Genomic DNA, 21,370 nt, shown 5'->3' with positions numbered 1-21,370 from the left:
CTTTGTTGTGCGTTTCACTTGTGACATTGTTTTAGAGTTCTGCAGGCAGGTGGCAGTGGTGATCGGTGCAGGTAAGCGCGGTAGGGCGGGGGATGTCGAGAGACGACTGAATAGGATTTATTTATTTAATTCATTTTCCCTATTCCATTGTCTCTCGACATCCCCTCCTCCCCCGCCCCGCCGAGCTTATCTGCACCGACCGCCGCTGGCAGGTGACCTGGTTTGTGTTGGATTCCCTTTCAAGTACCCCTCTATACAGTTCTGCAGGCACACCCTTTGTGTGGGGTCATGCTCCTCACAGTTGGGTAGTCTCCAGCCTGGAGCACCGACAACAGAGGCGCTAAGAAGTGTGGACTATCTTCACCTGGCTAGGAACAGCAACAAACAGTGGTCAGGAAGAGGACAAATGGGTCGCTTTATCTAAAAGACCCTTCTGACTCTGAACAACAGACTGCAGCCCTCTTCCCCCACACCTTCTACTCAGTGACAGTGCCACAAGAAGGACCTAATCAAATATCTAGAGGAGCCTTGTCCCCTTCGACCTCACTTCAGTGTTTCGGTCTCCTCCCTCCTGCTTCCTGTCTGGAAAAACTACACCACCCCCTCATTTCATAGATCACAACCGCTCCTCTTTGAACCCCAATCCCTGTAATCTAACATGACCTATTCCTCACCACATGAAACCACCTGACAACCCGCAATAAGCACTAGATTAACCGCTAACTATGGATTCCGGAGTAGCGTGCTACTCACCATGAAGCGATTTAATGTCTCATCAGGGGTAGTTAGCGCTATATAAATCCAATTACAATTACAATGTTTTACATGCTAAATATGTTCTGGACTTGGCTCGTCCACGAGCTCTTAGAGCCAAGCCAAACCCTCGCTCTGGTGTGGCTTGGCTCCCCAATTTATTGGCTCGCTCATCTTCAACTGTAACTTGCATAACTACACTGTACCTGGGAACGTGTTTTGCACCTTGCATCACTACACAGATCCCAGCATTACTTCTTCCATGCTTCTTCTACCAAGAGCCCTCATTTTCTTCACCTGTAATGAGGTTGAAGCCGCTCCAATCAGTAGGCCGAGAGATTGGGCCACCAATGCTGTGCTCGTGGCGAGGGCAGAGAAAAGCAGGAAGCGGGTGGCCTCTGGAGGTTGCGCTGTCATCCAGTACACAATACTGCAGTAAGTAATGGGACAGATGACCTGTGACAGAGAAGAGATCACATGTGGAGTATTCCAAAAGAGTAAAGAGATAAAAAAAAATCTTAATGATGAGAGCAACATGTCACAACTTAATAGAATGTGTTACATTGCAGAATTACAAAGACAAAGGGGGATGTTTACAATAAAATGTCAGAGCGCGGTGTTACTCCAAAATTTGTAATGCCACATTTTGACATTTTATAATACGGCACACCCCCACGTTTCCCCTAGCGCTGAAGCTAAAAAAGTTGCTTAGCACCAGCGCAGGCACCCTTGCGCCATGTTGCCAGGGTGCCTGCGCTGCAGGAGCGATTGTTTATGTGCAGGAAGGGACACCTTCCTGCACATAAACAATGTTTAAAGGCGATTTGCTGAAGGCAGCACACACAAAAAGAGCAAAATATGAGGAGAAATTAATAATTTCTCCTCATATCGTCATCCTAAAACGGAATGCCCACTGCAACACTCATTGCACGGCCCTTTCACACTAAGTGAAATTGTGAAAAGGGGCCCTATTTAAAAGGCTGCGTTAAGTGGCTTAGCAGCGCTTTGTAAATAAGGAAAAACAGATGTTGACACCAGAACGTCATTAAAAGTGACGGTTTGGTGGCGATATCCGCTTTCAAATATGCCCCAAAGAGTCAGTTAAAAAACACACAGGCAATAAAAGAAAATCTGATGTAAAACTACAGGAGTGAGCAGGTGAAAAACTGCAGAAAAGGAACATATATAGGGTGGGAATCAGCAGAAAGATCTAGTAAAAAATCTAGAGAAACAGAATTTGTTTTTGAAAAACTATAGAAAAACAGACAACAAATAAAAAAACCTGCATAAATATTGACCAGGTGGGGAGGAGGGGGAGAAACGCAGAGACGCATCTCTGAGGAGAAAAAAATACAAGGGAAAAAAGATGAGGCTAAAAAACACAGAGGAGTGATTATTAGGTGGAAAACCTGAGATTTGAATATTGGGTGAGGAAGTACAGTTATCCAGAGAGTAGATTAAAAAGGGAAACAGCTAAGATCAACTTAAAACATCTGATGAATTTAAATAATGGGGAAGCCAGAAGGAAACATAGCTCAGGTGATAACCTGCAGGGAGACATAGGCCTAGTGAAAAACAGCAGAGGAACAAATCAAGACAAGCAAGTGCCGAGAAAAAACAGCAGGTGAAAAACTGAGATGAGTTCGAAAACAAGAGAGGAAGAGAAGTGAAGTAAAAACCACAAATCTGGTGAAAAACTGCATAGGCAAAATAGGAGGTTAAAAACTACAGAGGGAAACAAGAGAAAATGAAAGAATGCAAACAACCAGGTGCACCAGGGTAACAGAGCAACAGACAGCGGGCACAAAAGCAACAGGGGAACGGAGATCAGGTGGAAAAACTGCACAGAAAGTGAAATAGTTGAAAAGCAACGAAGCAACAGAATTCCTGTGGAAAAAAGTGAAAGGAACAGAATTAAGGCAAGACATCTTGAGAACGGGAGCTGTACCTGAAAAGGCACATCAGCCATGGTCTTCGCCAGGTAGTACGCCTTCAAACTGTACCAGTAGTTGAGGTGTTCTCTTAGGAAGACAGACATTTCCAGTGGGACTGCAGAGAGAGGAGAGAGAAAAAAAAAACAGAGACAGAGAGAAATATATGAGCTGAGCGTGAATGGTGTAGAAGCTTACGATTGACGGCTAACAGGGGGAACCTACAGACACCATTCATCGACAATCTACTGCTATGGGACATCTTTAGCAGCTGTGGGTGCATTGTGGGTAACACTTGATGCAAACACACACTTTTTTTTATTGCAACACGTGGTTGCTCACAAGCCAAAAGGGAAGATTAAATATCTGTTCAGTTAAGAGGAGAGTATGGACGCTGATCAGACTTTATATCTTCAGGAGAAAAAACCCAGCAATTGTTCCGGAAATCAAACATTTGCTATATCGAGAAGAACATTGTGTTTTAAGAGATAAAAATGTTCTCAGTTTGTAAAAGTGAAAGTCAGCCCTCTTCCTTCCTTCATAACAATTATTGTATTTTGTGAACGGTCAGCAGTAGGGAGACAGGATACGTGACCCATCCATCACCGCCAAGCAGCTCATGTACTTGCCATACAATTATTTATTTTGCCCTGTAAGTGAAATCTAGCACGCCAACGGGTATCCACGTGCAGTAGGAGATGGAGCCCGGGCCTGGGAGAAGCTATATACTGTGACGGGCCATTAAGTGGGAAAATGGCCAACCTACTAAGGTGGTCCCCACAAAGTCATCGTGGTCCAAACACTAGACGCGCACCAAAAGAGCATGACTGTAGGGAATGTCAGCAACCTCCGCCCCGAACAACTTTTATAGCCTTCGCCTGTCTTGCAGTTTCTCCTATTGGTCAGTCTAGTGGTGACAGGCAAAGCTCATGCAGATGTGAACTTGGATCGCTCCCACCAGGTATTCCTCCACCAGCGACTTACATGTGAGGACAGTGGGCATCAGTGCGGCAAACATGAGGAAGAGCATGGAGAAGAAGAGGAAACCCGTGTTGTTGAAGACCTTGCCAGCGTCGTTTCCGATGCGCAGGTAGAGCAGGCCAATGAGCACCCCGATACAGATGTGGGACATGAACCGCAGGTGGGTCAGTACCTGCAGGCATTGGGGAGAAGTAAAAGACAAAGGTGAGAACAGGTAGTCAAACATCATTCAACAAGAGGCAGTCAGTCACAGGCACCATCCATGGTTAGTATTGGGTACCCTTGACCAAGAAGTGCTGGGAAACAGATTTCTCAGATCCCAGACTACGCAGCACATAAAGATGCCCAGAACATTCAGCCCTCTACTTACTTTCATTGGTTTATTATCTATTTATTTATTTGACTTGTGATATGTCCAGATGAACTGCAATAGACGGTTAGAGAAGAGATGAGGGATGATTATTCAAGGAAGTCATGGTTAGACCTTGGACGTTAGTACGAAGCAGGCAGTGCAGAATTAGGGACCCAGGCTCAAAGAAATGGAGGTGGTGAAGCAACAGACACTTTACTATCTTGCTTTCTTATAACAATACACATTCAAACATTGTAGCTAGGAAGTTATGGAATATGAGGTCAGTTTTTAGTTTAATTCATTCTGCACTCCTTACTCGTTCCTCGCCACAAAGAGGGACAACTGCTACTCTCCAGTGAGACATACAGGGTGTCCAAGAATCCTTACGAGAGGCATGCTAAAGATGTCAGCCAATAAATGGTGAAAACATCATACAACACAAGAAATGCATCAAAGTTCCATACAGATGCACCAAATAACCAGATAATTATCCATCAACACACAATCTGCATCCCTGAAACACATATTTCTACAAGGCAACACTTCTCACAGCACTGACATTAGCTGAAGCACCTCAACATTCCAATACATCAAAGATATGTTTCAAAACACTGGCGTTTATAAGAGTTTGTATATTTAGGGGACTAAATTTTAAAATCAAGGAGATGTATTGCTACATTCATTGTATGAATAACTACGGTGAACTTTCACTTCTGTTAGTGCAGTAATTACATCCTGCATTACCATAGCCTATAAAATATGTTATTCTCCCAGTTGTCGCACGCTGCAGCTAAAGTGGCACCCATGCAGGTTCCCAAGCAAATGCAGCTGAAGCAGGAAGGAAAATGCTGCTTTCCCAGTATGCATCTGTTCTTGACATGAGAGCTGTAGATTCACATGCTTTGCATAGCCTGCCACCTAGTGTTGGGTCCGGATGTTTGCACTTTGTTTTTCTTCGGAGAAGTCTTTTCCCGTCATGAGGTAGGTGACTCCTCCTTTTGGTGATAGAGCGCATAGGCATCGACTCCATTGTTAGAGTGTTTTCCCACAGAAGGTGATAATGGAATTAGTGAGAGTAGTAGAAAGAGAAGTCCATGTATATATGTATCTAAGTAAGATGTCACTGCAACAGGTATAGGTAACCGGGGAGGTGGGTGGGCGCATGTGAATCTACAGCTCTACATGCCTAGAACAGATGCATACTGGGTAAGTAGCATTTTCCGTTTGAGGCATGTGAGCTGTAGATCACATGCTTTGCATAGAGTATATAGTAGTTATCTCCCAAAGCGGTGGCTAACCTGTAGCTGTTGCAGTTGTTTGAAATAGGGTGCGTAAAACTGCTTGGCCCACACTCATATGCGTGAGGAGATTGGGTGTAATATGTAGTTTGTGGTGAGGGACTACTGAGAGCTCCAACAGGGCTGTGAACCAGGGTTGACTGGCCCATGTTGGAGTAACTAGGATTAGTGTCAGGGACGCCTGTCTGAGTTTCAGTCAGAATAAGTGGGAGAGGCGGAAAAGCGTAGGCAAATATCCCTGACCAATTGATCCATAGTGCATTGCCTAATGACAATGGGTGTGGATACATGGATGTGAAGCTTGGGCATTTTGCGCTTAGGTTTGTGGTGAACAGATCTATATCTGGAAAATCCCACCTCTGCCTCTGAAAGAATAGAAGGAGAACTTGAGGGTGGAGTTCCCATTCATGGATCTGGTGTCTTTGACGACTTAGCAGATCTGCAATCTGATTGTTTACTCCTGGAAAGTGTTCTGCGAGGAGATACATTGTGTGATGTATGGCCCATGAGATGGTTTGTGCTAGTTGTGACAGCTGGAGAGAGTGTGCCCCCCCTGTTTTTGTATATAGACATTGCTGTCATGTTGTCTGTACGGATCAGGACAGCTTTGCCTACTAGATGAACTTGAAACGCATTGAGCACTAGAAAAATCGCTAGCAGCTCTAGATGATTTATGTGAAGCTGCTTTTGCTGCAGGCTCCATTTGCCCTGAATTGTATGCGTCTGGAGATGGACTCCGCAACCAGTGAGCGATGCGTCTGCTGTTAGCACTATCTGTGGAACCGGGTCGATGAAGGGCCACCCTTTTGAAAGGTTTTGTGGATCCCACCACGGCAGAGTACAATGGGTGCGGCTGTCCATCAACACTAGATCTGATAGCAGACCCTGAGTCTGGTTTCACTGACGTGCCAAGCACTCTTGAAGGGGACGCAGTTGAAGTCTTGCATAAGGGACTATTAGGATGCAAGACGCCATCATCCCCAGTAACTGCATGAACACTCGAGCTGGCAATGAGTGTTGTGGCTGAAACTGACGGAGTAGAGTCTGCATGTTGCAGATTCTGGCTGGATTGGGGTAGGCCAAAGCCTTTTGTGCATCTATTGTGGCTCCCAGATACGCCTGTGTGTTGAATGGTTGGAGATGGGACTTGGACAGATTTACTGTGAAACCAAGATTTTGGAGCAACTGCACTGTTTTGGGAGTGTGACGTAGGCAGATTTCTTGCGAGCTGGCTTTTATGAACCAGTCATCCAAATATGGAAAGACGTGAATATGTTGTCTTCGTAGATGAGCTGCGACTACTGCTAGGCATTTGGTGAAAACCCAGGGTGTGGTAGTTACTACGAATGAACTGATAATGCTGACCTGCTGTTATGAACCTGAGGTATTTGTGGTGAACAGGGTGTATTGGGATATGGAAGTAGGCGTCCTTTAAGTTCAGAGTGGACAGACAGTCGCCTTGTTGAAGCAGCGGGAACACTAGTTGGAGTGTGACCATGTGAAAATGAACCAACTAAATTTATTTAGAGACGCAGCGCTGCAGACCGGGGGCAGAGCAGGAGCGGACCACAAGCCCCAGGAGCACGAGGGGCAGCGCCAGCAAACGACGCCACGCCCCCTGAGGTCACGGGCAATATCTACAAGCCCCGGCTCCCGCTACGCGGGACACGCGCGGGAGTGCGCCGGGCTAAGCCCGGGCAAAGGGCGGGCCGTCTGAGGCCGTCAGGAGCCAGAGGAGGCCAGGCCGGGCCATCTCTCTTCCTCGTTGAGAGCAAGGTTCGATATGGGTAAGAGGAAACTTCTTACCACACAGGACCAGGGGGGGGCTAAAGCGAAAGTCGTCCACTATTATATCATATCTAACTTCAGCAGTGGGGGTTTTAACATCAGAAATCGCGCAGGCTGAGAGAGAACTTGAACTTAATACCATTGAAGCCCAACAAACTGGTCCTTTGCAGCTTCCAGGGAAAAATCCCGTCCCACTAGAGCCTGTTGTTATTGTTGGTCCCCCAGCCCAGGCAGTGGAACAACATAGTGCTGCTGGAGAAGATTTGGTCCCCGTTTTACCAACGATTACTCCACAATCTACGCTCCCTCAGGTCCCTGTAAAAAAAAGGCAATCTAAGCCCCAATCAAAGTGTACAAGGAGAACGAGTAAAAAGCCAATTAAGCGGGACTCTACATCTAAATGTACCTTATCGGACCCCAGCCCAGTGATTATCGATTCCCTTCACTCCTCTGTTCGGGATATGGTGGAGAACATTTTTTCTAGCCGGCTCGGGGAGACCTTATCTAGTATTGCCAAAGATATTATTGACACTTTGAACTTGTGTGTTGCTAGCCTACTAGAGAAATGTGCTCAGATTGATTCCACCCTTTCAGCTATAAATAAGATTTGTAACCCCCCTCAAAATAGTACCTCTCTTGGTTCGGCTTATCCGAAAATCGCTGGCCCAAGTAGTAGGACAGTGGGGGATTCTTCTAGGATCTCGAGCCTAGCTGTGTCCCCCAAGTCGAGCACCACAATTACAACCCTAGAGGTAAGGGACACGGAGGGGTATTCGAGTAGGAAGACTAAGTCTTTAGCCCAACTTAGGTCTCAGGACATACCTGTTAGCGGGCATATTCCATGCAACACATTAATTCAACCTTGCATTAATCTCCCTCCCGAGGCCGATCCGTTGGTGGTTATTCTGGTTAGAGTTCCGCCATTAGCGCATGGTAAGGTTGAATCAACCGAAGCACTATTGTCAGTTACCAGGAAATGGTGTGACCAGAACTGTTCAGGCGATGCCAATATCTCACGTAATATCTTAACAGCTAGGCGGGTTGGATGGATAGGAGGTGCTAAGAAAAAAGTTAAGGGGGATTGTGTGGTGGTTAATTTTAATAACCCCTTTGTAGTAACACGTATGCTATGGGATGCCTCAGATCTGGATGGGGAGGCTGGTAACATTAGGGCTGTCCCCTTAAGTTTTTTCTATCCATCGCCCCCTAGACTTTTTAACGCTCGAGGGAGATATCGTCCCGTAACACGACCAGAGACTCCATTGGTATCTGTGCCCTGTGCAGTATTTAGTGAAGAGCCTGCGCCTTGGAGTTCCCCTAAAGTTTCTTCTCAGGTTAACCCCAGAAACAATAGGATAGATAGGACCACAGATGTTATTGTCACATCTAACAGGTTTCTACCCCTATCCCAGCTAGATGTAAATGACTGACTAGACCTTCCAGTCCCCAATTCCTGTAGCATCGGAAACGAAATAGTTAACTCAGGGGACAATGTAGTCTTTGTTAGGCTCATGAGTTGGAATACAGCTGAGTTACGCTCTAAACAAGAAGATGAAAATTGGTTAAAGTTTGTCACTGGTTTTGATATTATAGCTTTACTGGAGACATGGGCTAGGGAAAACAGCCTGTGGATTGATGGCTTTAAATCTTACTTTCAGCCTGCCCTACCATCGGTAGCAGGCAGAGCAAAGGGAGGGCTGTTGTTTTGTTTTCTCTATAAAACTTAAGGCTAAGATATCCCAGATAGACACAACCTCCCATAACTGTCAAATGGTGGAATTCATTACTGAGGCTCAATCCAAAATATTGTTTATAAACTTTTATAATGCTGGTGATTGTGTACCTGAGAATGAGCACTTTAGTTTTTTATCAAAATTTTTAGAATTGATAACGCTCGTCAATCCACTTTTGTACACATTATTTTTATGGATGATTTTAACATTCATCTTTGTGATTTTAATTGTAAGATTGTTGATCCTCATGGCCCTCCCCACTCTGCCCCACCACACTTTGAACATTCCGCCAAGGGTGAGGCTCTTGAAGAACTCCTTCATTTGGCGGATCTTTTTGAACCATGTTTTTTAACTAAGAGTGAACGGGTAGCGACATTTGAAGCAAGGGATAGTGAATCAATTATTGACTATATTTTCCTATCCCCTGCTCTTTTAAGGTTGGTTCATAGGATTAATGTTTTTCGCTCACCATTTAGTGATCACAATCCTGCGATCTTAGAACTAGACAAGGATTTTTGCTCTAAGGAGGTCCTATTGGCTCCAGTTCCCCCTGTTACCTTGGCCTCTTGTGAACAAGGAAGGAAACTAAAGTGGGCCAAAGTAGTTCCGGAGGATTTTACGGAGAATCTAATTGTGAAAACCAGAGATGACTTTAGGAAGTGTATGGACCCTTCTATATCAGGAGGAGAGATAATTTCTGCCTTTGATTCTATCTGTAAGCAGGTTGCCTCAGACCTAACCATCACTAGCAAACCGCGTCCTTTACAGGGAAAAAAGTGGTTTGATACTAGCTGTTCTAGGGCTCATCAAAATTTATTAACTGCCCTAAAAAAGCTACCCCGGGACAAGGCCCTAATAGCTTCCCTTAGGAAAGATTACAAACTTATTATCCAGGATCGAAAAAACAAACTAAAAAAGGAGGCCTGGGATGCCTTAACATCAGTTGAGGTTCTTAAGGATAGTGCAAAGTTTTGGAGTATGGTTAATAGTCCACTCTTAATGGGGAAGGAAAATGCCCCACTCGACATTAATATTCCAGAGGGGGAGTGGCTGATCAATTTTGAAGGAATTTATGCAAGTAATTTGATTCCTGAATCTTTTAAGGTTCCTGAAACCTACTCCCCCCTAAACCTTTTGATATTCAACAAGAATGATGTGGGGAAGGCGATAAAAGACTCTGCCACTAATAAGGCCCCAGGTCCAGATGGCGTCCCGCTGGATCTTTACAAAGGGGACATTGACCTCTGGAGTAATATCTTAACTAATGTTTTTAATGCTAGTGTTGTGAATGGGTTTCCAGAGTCTTGGTCTAAATCAATCATTATACCGGTTTTTAAAAAGGGAGAGAGGGGTGACCCGAGATGTTACCGGCCCATCTCATTAATTGATTCAGCGGTCAAAATCTTGGGTAAAGTGATCCTGAATAAAATTTCAGATTGGGTGACGGAGAGAGGTATTTTATCGGAGGTCCAATACGGTTTTAGATCAGGCAGAGGTACCATGGACCAGTGCCTTAACCTGTACTTGTTAATTAACAAGTATACAAAAGCCACTAAAGGATCCATATATCTGGCATTCATGGATCTATCCACAGCCTTTGATCTGGTGAACAGATCGAGGCTGTGGACGATCCTGTTGGATCTGGGGATTGATCCTTGTCTGGTTTACTTTCTAGCAGAATTGCACAAAGATTTGCACGCTGCAGTAAGGGTGTCCCATGAGGGCAAATGCACACGTCACTTTAAATCGGTCAGAGGGGTACGCCAAGGATGCATCCTGGCCCCCTTACTTTTCACATTATATATCAATAGGTTAGATTTAACCTTAGGTAAGGCCAGCTTGGATATTCCGCGTATAGGGAACAGTATCCTCCCTGTTCTTCTATAAGCGGACGATGCTGTCCTAATGGCTCGTACCCCTCTGGGATTACAGAGACTACTGAACTCCTTTGGGGAGTTCATGAGCGCACTGGACCTAGTGGTGAATAATTCAAAATTGCATGTTATGTCCCTGGGTACACGGAAAAATAAAGTTAAACATTTTTATTGTAAAGGAGTGGAGGTCACAAGAGTAAAGGCATTTACCTACCTGGGGGTCATATTTGATGATAGATGTTCGTGGGCCCCACAGTTTATAGCAAAAAAGAATAGTGTAGGTAGAGCATCCTCCGCTATACTAAGTATAGCCCGACGTTTGGGTGGCAAACCATGTGATGCAGTTCTTGCCATCTACAGGGCGAAATGTTTAGCTTTAGCGGTCTATGGTGCTGCAATTTGGGGGTATAAAAAAGCGGAGGGAGTCCAGATGGTAGAAAATAAATGTTTTCGTTCACTCCTCTCCACCCCCCAATCAACCCCAACCTTTTCAATACATCAAGAACTGGGGATGGATTATCTGTCTGATCGTATAAGTCTGGCCCCCCTAATATTTTGGTTGAAAATATGGTTGAACCCTGAACTCTCCCTAAATCGACTGATTTTAAAAGCCTGTATTGGATTAGTTAGAATGGCCGATATCCCTTGGCTCTTGTACATCAGGAAAATGTTTTATAATCTAGGGCGCCCAGAGATTTATGAGAACCCAGAAGTGATTACTAAGAGGGATATTGGCTGGGTTAAAGTTCAGTTTTTGAATTTAAGGTCTCAAGAGCGGGAGGGAGAGGAACTTAAAAAAAGTGTCGGTAAGGGCTCTTTTTTACTAATAACCCCCCCCCAGATTGAGCCTTATCTTAAATTGGTCACGAAACACTATCACCGCTGGCTGTTGACCAGATTTCGTTTTAATCTGATCCATTTTACTTTAGGGAGTTTTCAAGGCTGGAGTAAACCAGAAGATACTGCTCGTTGTAACTGTGATGGTAGTTCAATTCAAGATACAGCGCACTTTATTTTATTTTGTAAATATTATGCAGAAAGAAGTATATTATACCATTGTTGCAAGGGAGAGGATTTTTTCAAGTTAAACCTGCACTGATGTATTTGCAATTACTAGACTGCCCATGGAATATTTTCAACATTGCTAACTTTCTGGTTGCCGCGGCGCGGTCAAGGGAAAGACTCGATACCCAGCCTAGATTATGACTTTAGTGATATATGTACTCGTCTGGATGAATTTTTATGAGGTTTGTATTATATTGTATTATCAAAATGTATTTAATTATTTGTATGAATTATAGTGATGTACTTTTATGATTTTAATTAATCGATTAAAATGGTTTTGACTTGACTTGACTTGAACTAAATTTATAGATGTAGATCTCTGAGGTCTAGCATAGGCCTGAGAGAGCCGTCCTTCTTGGGAATTAAGAAGTACAGGGAGTATACCCCGGCCCCTTGATATTTTAATGGGACTGGTTCTATAGCTCCTTTCTCTAACAGAGAGAAGACTACTTGCTCTAGAAGGGTAAGATGTTCTTGTGACATTGCGTGTGATCGTGAAAGAATGTTTGGGGAGTGTCTGTAAGTTCCAGGCAGTAACCATATTGTATAATTTGTAGAACCCATTTGTCTGAGGTGATTGTATTCCAGACAGGGAGAAATAGGGAGAGACGTCCCCCGATAGGAGTGGAACCACGTCACTGCTTGTTACTTGCGGGGAAGTGCGTGTGGAGCTGCCTCTTCCCTTACCATTGTTTTCTCTAAAACCTCCTATGAAATAGCCTCTTGATGACGGCGATTGGTTGTTGCCCTTGTAAGAGGAGGAGGGATTTTCTGTGGAAATATTCTTGGAGCCACCCCTGTAAAAGGAGCGACGAAAGGAACTTCTATTTGTAGGTAAGTGCAAGGCCCCCATGGACTTTGCGACCTCAGTATCTTTTTTCATTTTTTCTAGCGAGGTGTCAACTACTGGACCAAAGAAGTGTTCTTTGTCAAATGGCTGGTTGAGAATACAGGCTTGCACCTCAGGTTTGAAACCTGAAATTCTCAACCAAGCATGCCTGTGTAGCGGTACCCTGGTGTTTACTGTGCGCGCTGCATCTAGGGCGCACCTGATGAAGGTATTGGTGATTAGTTTGCCCTGCTGAATAAGATCGTTAGCCTTAGATTTGTGCTCATCAGGCAGAAATTGCATGAGCTTTTCTAACTCATCATAATGAGCCCTATCATATCCGGCTAACCAAGCCTGAGCATTAGCAATGCGCCAATGATTAGCCGCTTGTGACGCTACCTGTTTTGCCAGAGGCATCAATTAATTTTGACTCCTTATCACGAGGAGGAGCCTCTCCTGTGGTCTGTGAGTTAGCTCTGTTGCAAGCATTGGAAACCACAAGAAAGTCTAAGGGCAGCTGACCTTTGATGTAGGCGGGGTCAGTAGATGCAGGTTTATATTTTTTGTCAACCCTAGGCGTGATGATTCTTGCTCTTACAGGATCTTTAAAAACCTCATCTGCATGTTTAAGCATCTCCTTAAACATTGGCAGTGTATGGGTAGTTCTTGGAGAGGAACTTAGGGTCTCAAATAAGAAATCCTCCTCTAAAGCCTCTTTATGTAGTTCCACCCCATGGTAATTAGCAGCCCTGTTAAGTAACTCAAAGTAACCTATATTGTCGTCGGGTGGTGAGGGTCTGGACGGATGTAAGTCAGGGTCATTATCCATGCTTGGGTCAGTGTGATAGTCCTCCCACGTGTCAGTATCCTGTGGCCTATCCTGATCCCCCAACCCCTTCATCCTGTGGGTCAGGTGATAGTGGTGGTGGTGAATTTGTGGGTGTGATGAGTAAGTTAGGATCAGTGGGCGAAGGAGGTGGAATATAAGGTGGTGAAGGGTTAGTACCCACATTTTTTCTCTTCAAAGGAATGTGGTACTCTTCTTGTTGGCCCATCTTCCTTTTTTCAGGCAATTTGGCATGGATATGTCCAGTGTCTGGGTTTATAACCAGCTCCTTCCATTTCGGATCCGAAGGTGGAACGTCGAACTGAGGTCCCTTTGGTGGAGTCTTTGCTTGTTGTTTTCGGCGTCGAAAGTTTCTGCTGCGAACCTTTTGGTTCAGAAGATTTAGTCTTCGATAAAATTGGGATATCGACCACGACATGCTTTGATTTGGACGCTGATGATTTCGGTTCGGCGCCAGCATGGGGCCGACTCGAGTCCTAGCCGGGCCCGGAGGCGGGGCTGGGGAACTCAAAACATTTTCTCGGTGCCGACCTTGGTCCGCAGGCAGAGTAAGACCGGAGCCTTTTTGGTCTTGTGTTGTTGAGGCAAGGAGGCTTCTGTACTCATGGTATGCTGAGTGTAACTTGCTCCTCTTCTTCCATGTCGAAGTCGGCCTCAGACACAGAGACGTGTTCTGCTTCCTCGGCTCCTTGAGCTTGTTGTTCTTCGTGATCGGAATCTTCATCGAAGATGTACGGTACGGAGCCGCCTTGATGTTGCATCTTGTGACGTCAAGTGTATTCTTCGATCAAAATGATTGGCACGCATCGCAGTCTTTCTCGTCGTGTTCCGGGGATAGACAGAGGTTGAACACTTCGTGCAGGTCGGTGCGGGGAAACTTGGCGCCACACCCGGTACAGAGTTTGAATGGAGTCCATTCCATCGACTGCTAGCGAGCCCGGCGCGGGTAGGCCCAATGGCCCTCCACAAGGTTTCCAATCATAGGTCTTTGAGTTGAAACAATATGTGGAGAATGGGAAACGTGATCAAGAAACAATACCGTCGAGGGTAGTAGATTGTGCCTCGAAGGGAACCCGAGAAATTATGCCGAACCGGAGCGCAGTAATTCACATCCAAAACGTATGGCGGAAAAAAACAATCTACAATGGAGTCGATGCCCATGCGCACTATCACCGAAACGAGGAGTCACCTACCTCGTGACTGGAAAAGACTTCTTCGAAGAAAAACAAAGTGCAAACATCCGGACCCAATACTAGATGGCAGGCTATGCAAAGCATGTGATCTACAGCTCACATGCCTCGAACACTCAGTTTCTAATTTCTTTTATTGTAAAAATAAAATCCGTTTGTAAAGTAGGATCATTGCTAAAAACGAACACAAAACTTGCACCACAAATAAAGAAGCATGCCCCACTACAAGCCAATCATATTACTGAAGTCAGTGCTCAGTCCACACTAAACACTTTCTTGACTTGTAAGACATAAAGTGTAATTCCCTTCTGCTTCACAGTCTACTTTACTGCCAGGTAGACAAAATTATGTACTCAGCCCCTCCCCAGCCCAACGCAAAAAATAAAAGGGAGCTCTTTTAAATTGTTATGCTGCTACTAAAGTTGCCTATGTTGCAAATGTGCGTTTACCCCCTCATATAAGGAATGTCATTCAAACACTTGAACAAAATAGGTTTCCTCACATTTTGAAATGTGCATGTTTGCTGTATAATGCAGCACCATCACTGCATTTAAATCCCAGGGATCCACATTAAGTGCTAGGGCTCAGTTTAAAGCAGAACATAAAATCCATAAAAGGGTCTGGAGCACAAATGAAAGCTTTAAAAGGAAGCAAAGAAAAAAGAGGGCACTAAAGAGCGAAGAAAGGCTCTGGAATTCCAAATGACATCCCTTTCAAGGAAGAAGTATTGAGAGAAGCAGAGCTGTGAAGACAATGGGTGAGAAACAGTTGACATTCATCTACCTACCAAAACTGCATATTTTGAGAAAACATTCCAGTGATGTTTTGCTTTTTGGATATCTGTAGTGAACATCCTGGCCTCTTGTGCATTTAATAAGGTAGCAATCGAAAAAATGTAAGCCATGGCTCCCAAAATAATGTTCTTGTGCGTATCTCTATTGCAAAGCAAAAATAAACAAGAGCAGGCTGAAGCTGTTGGCATAAGATTGATGTGCAATTCATTGCAAATACTTCCCAAGTGATATTATTCAGAGCCTTTCCTTGTAATTAAGGGACATGTAAACCACAAGGTGCAGCGGGTCTTATTCTGCACACAGTTTCCTGTTGTTCGAGGTTGTACGCTGCAAAGTCTACAGGTGCGTATCCTTGTATGTGGCAGGTTACACCTGAAGAGGTCTTATTTTCTTTTGGTAGAGATTAAATATTGGCAGTGCTTGGCAGCAAACAGGATACCCCTTTAAAAAAAATATTAAAACATGCAGCATCTCCTGACTTGCCAGTTGTCTTCCATAGGGTAGTAAGTTCATTGAGTATGAATCATTTTACGGTTGTGTTACATGTTTTGTCATCTGGTTCTATTGCCTTATACATGTATACCATTTCTATGTTTTTATGTATCTATATATTTATTACTTTGCTTCTACTGTAGAAAGAAAGGAAAAAGAAACCTTCAACTCCTTCCAATCCACTACTGTCTCATCCTATACCTCTCTCAATATATCCTCTACCTCCCCTATCGGACTCATCCCAAACCTCATTCTACTACTACGATCTCCCTAAGACCCTTTCCTGACTCTTCCCTCCTCTATCCCTCCGTGACTCACCCCAAACCTCATTTTACTACTATGATCTCCAAAATAACACTTCCTAGACTCTTTCCTCCTGTTTCTCTTTCCTTTGACTCATACCAAACCTAATTTTATGACTATGATCTCCCTAACAACCCTTTCTAGACTTTTCTCTCCTTTAACTCCACCCAAACCTCATCTAACTGATGTGATCTCTCAAATAACACTCTCTAGACCTTTCCTTCCTCTATCCCTCCTTAATCCTATTCAATCAAACTAACAGACTCACATGTTCACTGCTCAAATTAACAATGTATATTTCCCCATACTAATCCACCAGTATCATTTGGGTTCTGGAGTAGCGTGCTACTCGCTGAAAAGCACTTCAGCTCCTTGTCAGGGGTAACGCCATATAAATACAATTACGATTACAATTGCAAAATACCTTGCACCTACGATCAAACACTAAAAGCAAGGATTTCACAGACTCCATATATGTCAAATCAAAGAGACGAGAATCCCTGCTTGGTGCATTTCAAATACACTTTTCTTTGTTTCCATGGATGTACACAAGTGCTTTCACTAAAAAGGAACTTTCATTAAAATTTGCCAAAAGTAGCCTCTTCTACTAAAATCTAAACATTCCATAGTGATGGATTATGATAAAAAGCTTAAATTAAAATATAGAGCGTATGAATGTTTGATTAGTTACCCAAATACTTGATGAAATTACTTTCTTTGGTCTTCTGCTAACATCCCCCACACAGTGACATAAAGTACTTACCTCACTATGACACTAGAACAGCAGCGGCTGCTACCGGACGGGGGAGATGGGCGGGGGAAACAATGCAAGTTTAAAACAGGACTTACCTTCAATATACGGCCGCGGCCTCTCCTCCATCCTACGCCTTCGTCCTCTTAATCGTCCTGTCCCCGCCGGCAGCAGCAGGAAGCACCCGGGCAGACAGGCTCCCCTGAGCCAATCACAACGCTGCAATGCAGTGTTGTGATTGGTCTGAGCACCGTGGATCGGCACTCAGACTGAAACAGGGAGCCTGTGCATGTTCCTGACCAGGCTGTATAATGCAGCCTTTTAGGAACATGCAAAGTGGGCATGAACTGTTTGGTCAGCCCAAGAGGGCCGGACAAACAGTTCATTCACGCTTAGGGAGTGCACACCACTCCTCCCCTGCTATGGCCAACCCCGCCCCGCCCCACCACTGACTGCAATAGGGAAAATAAAATGATAATAACAACCTATTATAATTTTATTTTCCCTTTTAAGCAGTGGGGCGACTCTCCCCCGCCTTAGCAGAGGAGCCGCCACTGCACTAGAACTGTACACTGCAGCTGAGACATGCAATTCTCTGTTATGCTTTCTGACTGCAGTGCCCTAAAATATGCAAAATAAATTCAGATTCCAAGATTTAGTAATGATTTTATTCAAGTGGCCATGTGCTCTCCTCCTCTGACTTTTAACATGGTGTGAGAAGAATCCCAAAAGTTTGGGGTTCAACACAATTAATTTGTAAAGAAACAGCCGACATGTAGCTATTCCCCGTGATCTACAGAAGTGTTGGAAACAGCTCTTATCAGATACCCATGTTCAATGTTCGGCTTGGCTGATCCGGTAGAAAGAGGGGCTGTGCACGTGTATGGTGGGTGGTGGAGCCTGAGCACTTACCGTGTCTCTCATGATGGAGAGAAAGGTCCGCTTGAACAGGATGCAGAATTGTGTCGTGGTGCTCGTGGCAAAGGTATGGCTCTCCATAGCAACAACTTCCTATGATAAAAGAGGTAAAACGTTAAGTGAAGTCCAAGAGGGGTTGGGGAACTTGCATTTTGAAACAACAGAGAAGAGGGTGGGCATTGTTCCTGAGGAACCTGATGCACAGAGCATTAAGCAACTAATTCCCACTAATTCAAGTAGACAACAGAGGATTGGCCAATAGGAGAATTTGGAGATCCTTGGGAGGGCCAATGCCTCTCGTAAAAGCTTACGGTCAACCTGCAAACAAACTTCCTCCAACTTTGCCTGCTCTTCAGAGACACATGGCTCTGAGTTTGTGCCTCGTTCTTTCATTGTAATACAGATGAAAGTCATAATCAGACTCTTCCCAGAAGATAAAATAACGATTCAACTTTACTTACTGTCAGACATGTGAAAGGGCTGGGAGTGTCGTCGTTCTTTTTGGGGGGGTTCTTCTTGTCCTCCATGGTGCACAGGCCATCCTGGACGGCTTGGAAGAGCAATGGGTTCAAGTCCCCATACTCGCCTGAGGCCACTTCTATAACTGGGAGAGAAACAAACATAAAACTAGGTCCCTCAATGAAGGGAATTCTTTCCCATTGCCCCCCTTTTCCCCCATGTCAGCTGCTCAGCCACATTCACTCTAGTAGTATGATAAATAAGCAGAATGAATTCACACAAAACCAACACATGCTGGGATGTCCCACGACCTTCATCCCTTCTATTTGCATCCAGGTGATCTATCTGCAGGTGTTTCTTCTAATCAAGCATAGAACACTGGAGCAGTGGACAGCAGCATTCATTCTAACAGGGGTGATGATGTTTTGGCTCTAGGAAGGCATATCAGTAGCTGGGCTTCTTCAGGATAAAGAGGCTTTCTTCAGTTTACTTGCACAGCATGAACCAAGCACAGAAAAATGCCCAACCTGCCAAGAGCACAGATGCCTTTACTATTCGGTGTGTGCACTACTATGTTTGAGTCACGTCACATTAAAAAGAGAGATATATAGAAAAACATAGGGACACAGTGCTCGGGGGCAGATAGGTGCAGTCTTGGTGAACAGACTCCCTGTATTCTTAATAAAAGACTAGGTTGAGGCTCCCAAGCACACAGCAAGAGCCAGAGGAGCTGATTTTAGTTTGTCACTTACTGAAGTCGGCGGGGTTGTGGTAGGTCGGACAGTGGAGGTGCAGGCCCTTCAGGTAAGGGATGAGGTTGGTTACCATGCCTTTATAGATGCACTGGCCCTGGCTCAGGATATACAGCTGCAACGAGAGGTGAGACTGTGTGAGGGTAGAGGAAGTAGAGGGTACAGAGAATGCAAAGATGGCAATTTCAGACACAGAATATGAAAGAGCGCCACACATTGGGAGGGGAGAGAAAGGCATAGGGAGCACGGTCAGCAAACTTATACCCAAAACAGACAGTACAAAGTTCAGAAACAAAGGGGACACAGGGGTGATGGTGGGAGAGAGAGAGTTCAGTGTGATAGTGAACTCCAGATGAGGATAGAGACTGTTCATCATTAAGAGCAATTTAAGAAATAAAAGTTAGCACAAAGTTGCATAGCAGTGTCACATAAATGGTGCCCTAAGACATATATGTGGTAATCACGAGATGGGAGGGGGTTGTCAGAGGATGAGGGCAAAGAAGAGAAAACTTCCCAGCGTGAGGGGGCAGGAAAAGGACAGTGCCTGAGGGTAGGGAGGGGACACCTTCCCAGGTTAGAGAGTTAGAGATACAGGGAAGAATACCTCCCAGGCAGTGCTTAATTTGAGCAAGTGGTTTTTGGTGCTCGGCGCCGGCACTTAATTGTCGGCACCGACACTTAATTTTCGACACCAGCACTTATGACAGCTGCCACATGGTCGTGCTGTTTATATAATTTAGAGATGAACAGAACAGCACTTGTTAATTATTCAGTATGCATTAAAAACGACTAGAACCTGCCGCTCAAGCTATTTTTATAGTTTCGGGGGCTTGGAATAGACTGAATTGTCACACTTGTATCAGTGCGCTGGTTAGTAGTTGTGTAGGTACTGTCATTGGCAACGCTGGCAGGGGCAATGGGTGGTGCAAGCTGCAGAGGCCTCCCGACTAGAGCCCCAGTCAGGCCTGGTCCCAGCATGTACTTTCTTTTACAAATTAAGCACTGCTTCCAGGGTCAGGGGATTGGTCTTTCCATTGTCATGGGAGAGTAGAGAGCATCTTTCCATAGTAGGGAAGGGGAGCTAACAACTTACCAGGGTCAGGGGAGGTTAGAGACCACATTACCTGGCTCAGGGGAGGGAAGAGACCCCAATTTCAGAATCAGGGGTAAGAACACGTTTTTATGGACAGAGGAATTGAGAGTATACCTTCCAAGTGCCAAGAAAGGGGAAGGAACACTTTCCAAGGGACAAGGACTCTGAGAAGACATTTTCCCAGCAGGGACATCTAAAGGATTTTGGGGGCCCCGGGCCAAACGTATTTTGGGGGCCCTTGTACGGAACACTTTGAACCTATGATCCAATTTCACCTCTCCCAAGCAGTGGCCCAAATTCTAAATGTGTTTACTTCTAATATTCAGAGCTACTGGTGTGTGTTTTCAATATTGTAACACAGCAGCAGCTCACTAATATTACTGCAAATAATCTCTATGACACGCCCCCTTTTTTCATATGTGAGGTCCTGTTTCGATCCAAGCAAAACTTTGTTATGGTTGTTGCATGAAACATAAACACATGTTTCTGATAAATGTCTGTAATAGACTCTCACACATCACCCACAAAAAAAAATTCAAGGAAAACTATTTAAAACAATCTGTTTAATAATTATTCAAGGTCATCTGCCGAACAGACCTAACACTGTCAGGGGGCCCCTTGAATAGCCTGGCCCAGAACCCACTTAGCCATATCTTAAAAAGTCTCTGCTTCCCGGGAGAAAGAAGTATTTGAGAGCCTTCCGGGGGTCAGGGAAAAAGAGAGGACATCTTTTGTGCTTAAAAGTATAAGGAAGGTAACTTTTGCATCCTGTACCTTGCTGTGGCTTTCGAAGGAACGGGGACGCGGAATTGGTTCCTGATTTAATTTTAAGGGGATTTTTTTGTTTTACATTGCCGATTCACGTGTATTTGGTACTTAGTGGCATCATCGCCTCTAAACTTTACTGTAAGACTATGGTGTATGTACCTAAGAGATGCCAACAAAAAGATGATTAAAAAGAGAAAGGGGAGGGGGCTAAAGTACAACAAACATATAAAGGGGCTGGCTGAGCAGTATTTTATTCCTGGGCGATGGCCAAAAAATGGTCAGTTTCCACGTGCAACCCCAAAACCCAGCACGTACCCAAAGCCTTTCCCCATTAAAAGGTTTAGCTTTACACTGAAACCTGTATGACCCTCAGAACCAGCAACAGGCAAGGGAGAGACC

The 21,370-nt window shown here is 44.6% G+C and overlaps 1 protein-coding gene across 1 annotated transcript in view; it reads right to left on the bottom strand.

The window, feature by feature from the left end:
* ABCG4 (ATP binding cassette subfamily G member 4) overlaps positions 1-21,370 on the bottom strand; it is a 197,376-nt gene that overhangs the window by 16,425 nt on the left and 159,581 nt on the right. The window contains exons 9-14 of the mRNA XM_085645910.1: positions 19,111-19,225; positions 18,361-18,503; positions 17,894-17,992; positions 3,669-3,837; positions 2,702-2,802; positions 1,051-1,209 (exon numbers count right to left, since the gene is read on the bottom strand). Of these exons, the coding sequence (XP_085502036.1) occupies positions 1,051-1,209; positions 2,702-2,802; positions 3,669-3,837; positions 17,894-17,992; positions 18,361-18,503; positions 19,111-19,225 (786 nt within the window). The remainder of the gene's footprint in view (positions 1-1,050; positions 1,210-2,701; positions 2,803-3,668; positions 3,838-17,893; positions 17,993-18,360; positions 18,504-19,110; positions 19,226-21,370) is intronic.

The sequence above is a fragment of the Triturus cristatus genome, chromosome 3_1, assembly GCF_964204655.1.
Source record: "Triturus cristatus chromosome 3_1, aTriCri1.1, whole genome shotgun sequence".
Lineage (NCBI taxonomy): Eukaryota > Metazoa > Chordata > Amphibia > Caudata > Salamandridae > Triturus > Triturus cristatus.
Note: the sequence above shows the minus strand (reverse complement) of the source record. Positions and strands in the feature narration are given on the sequence as shown.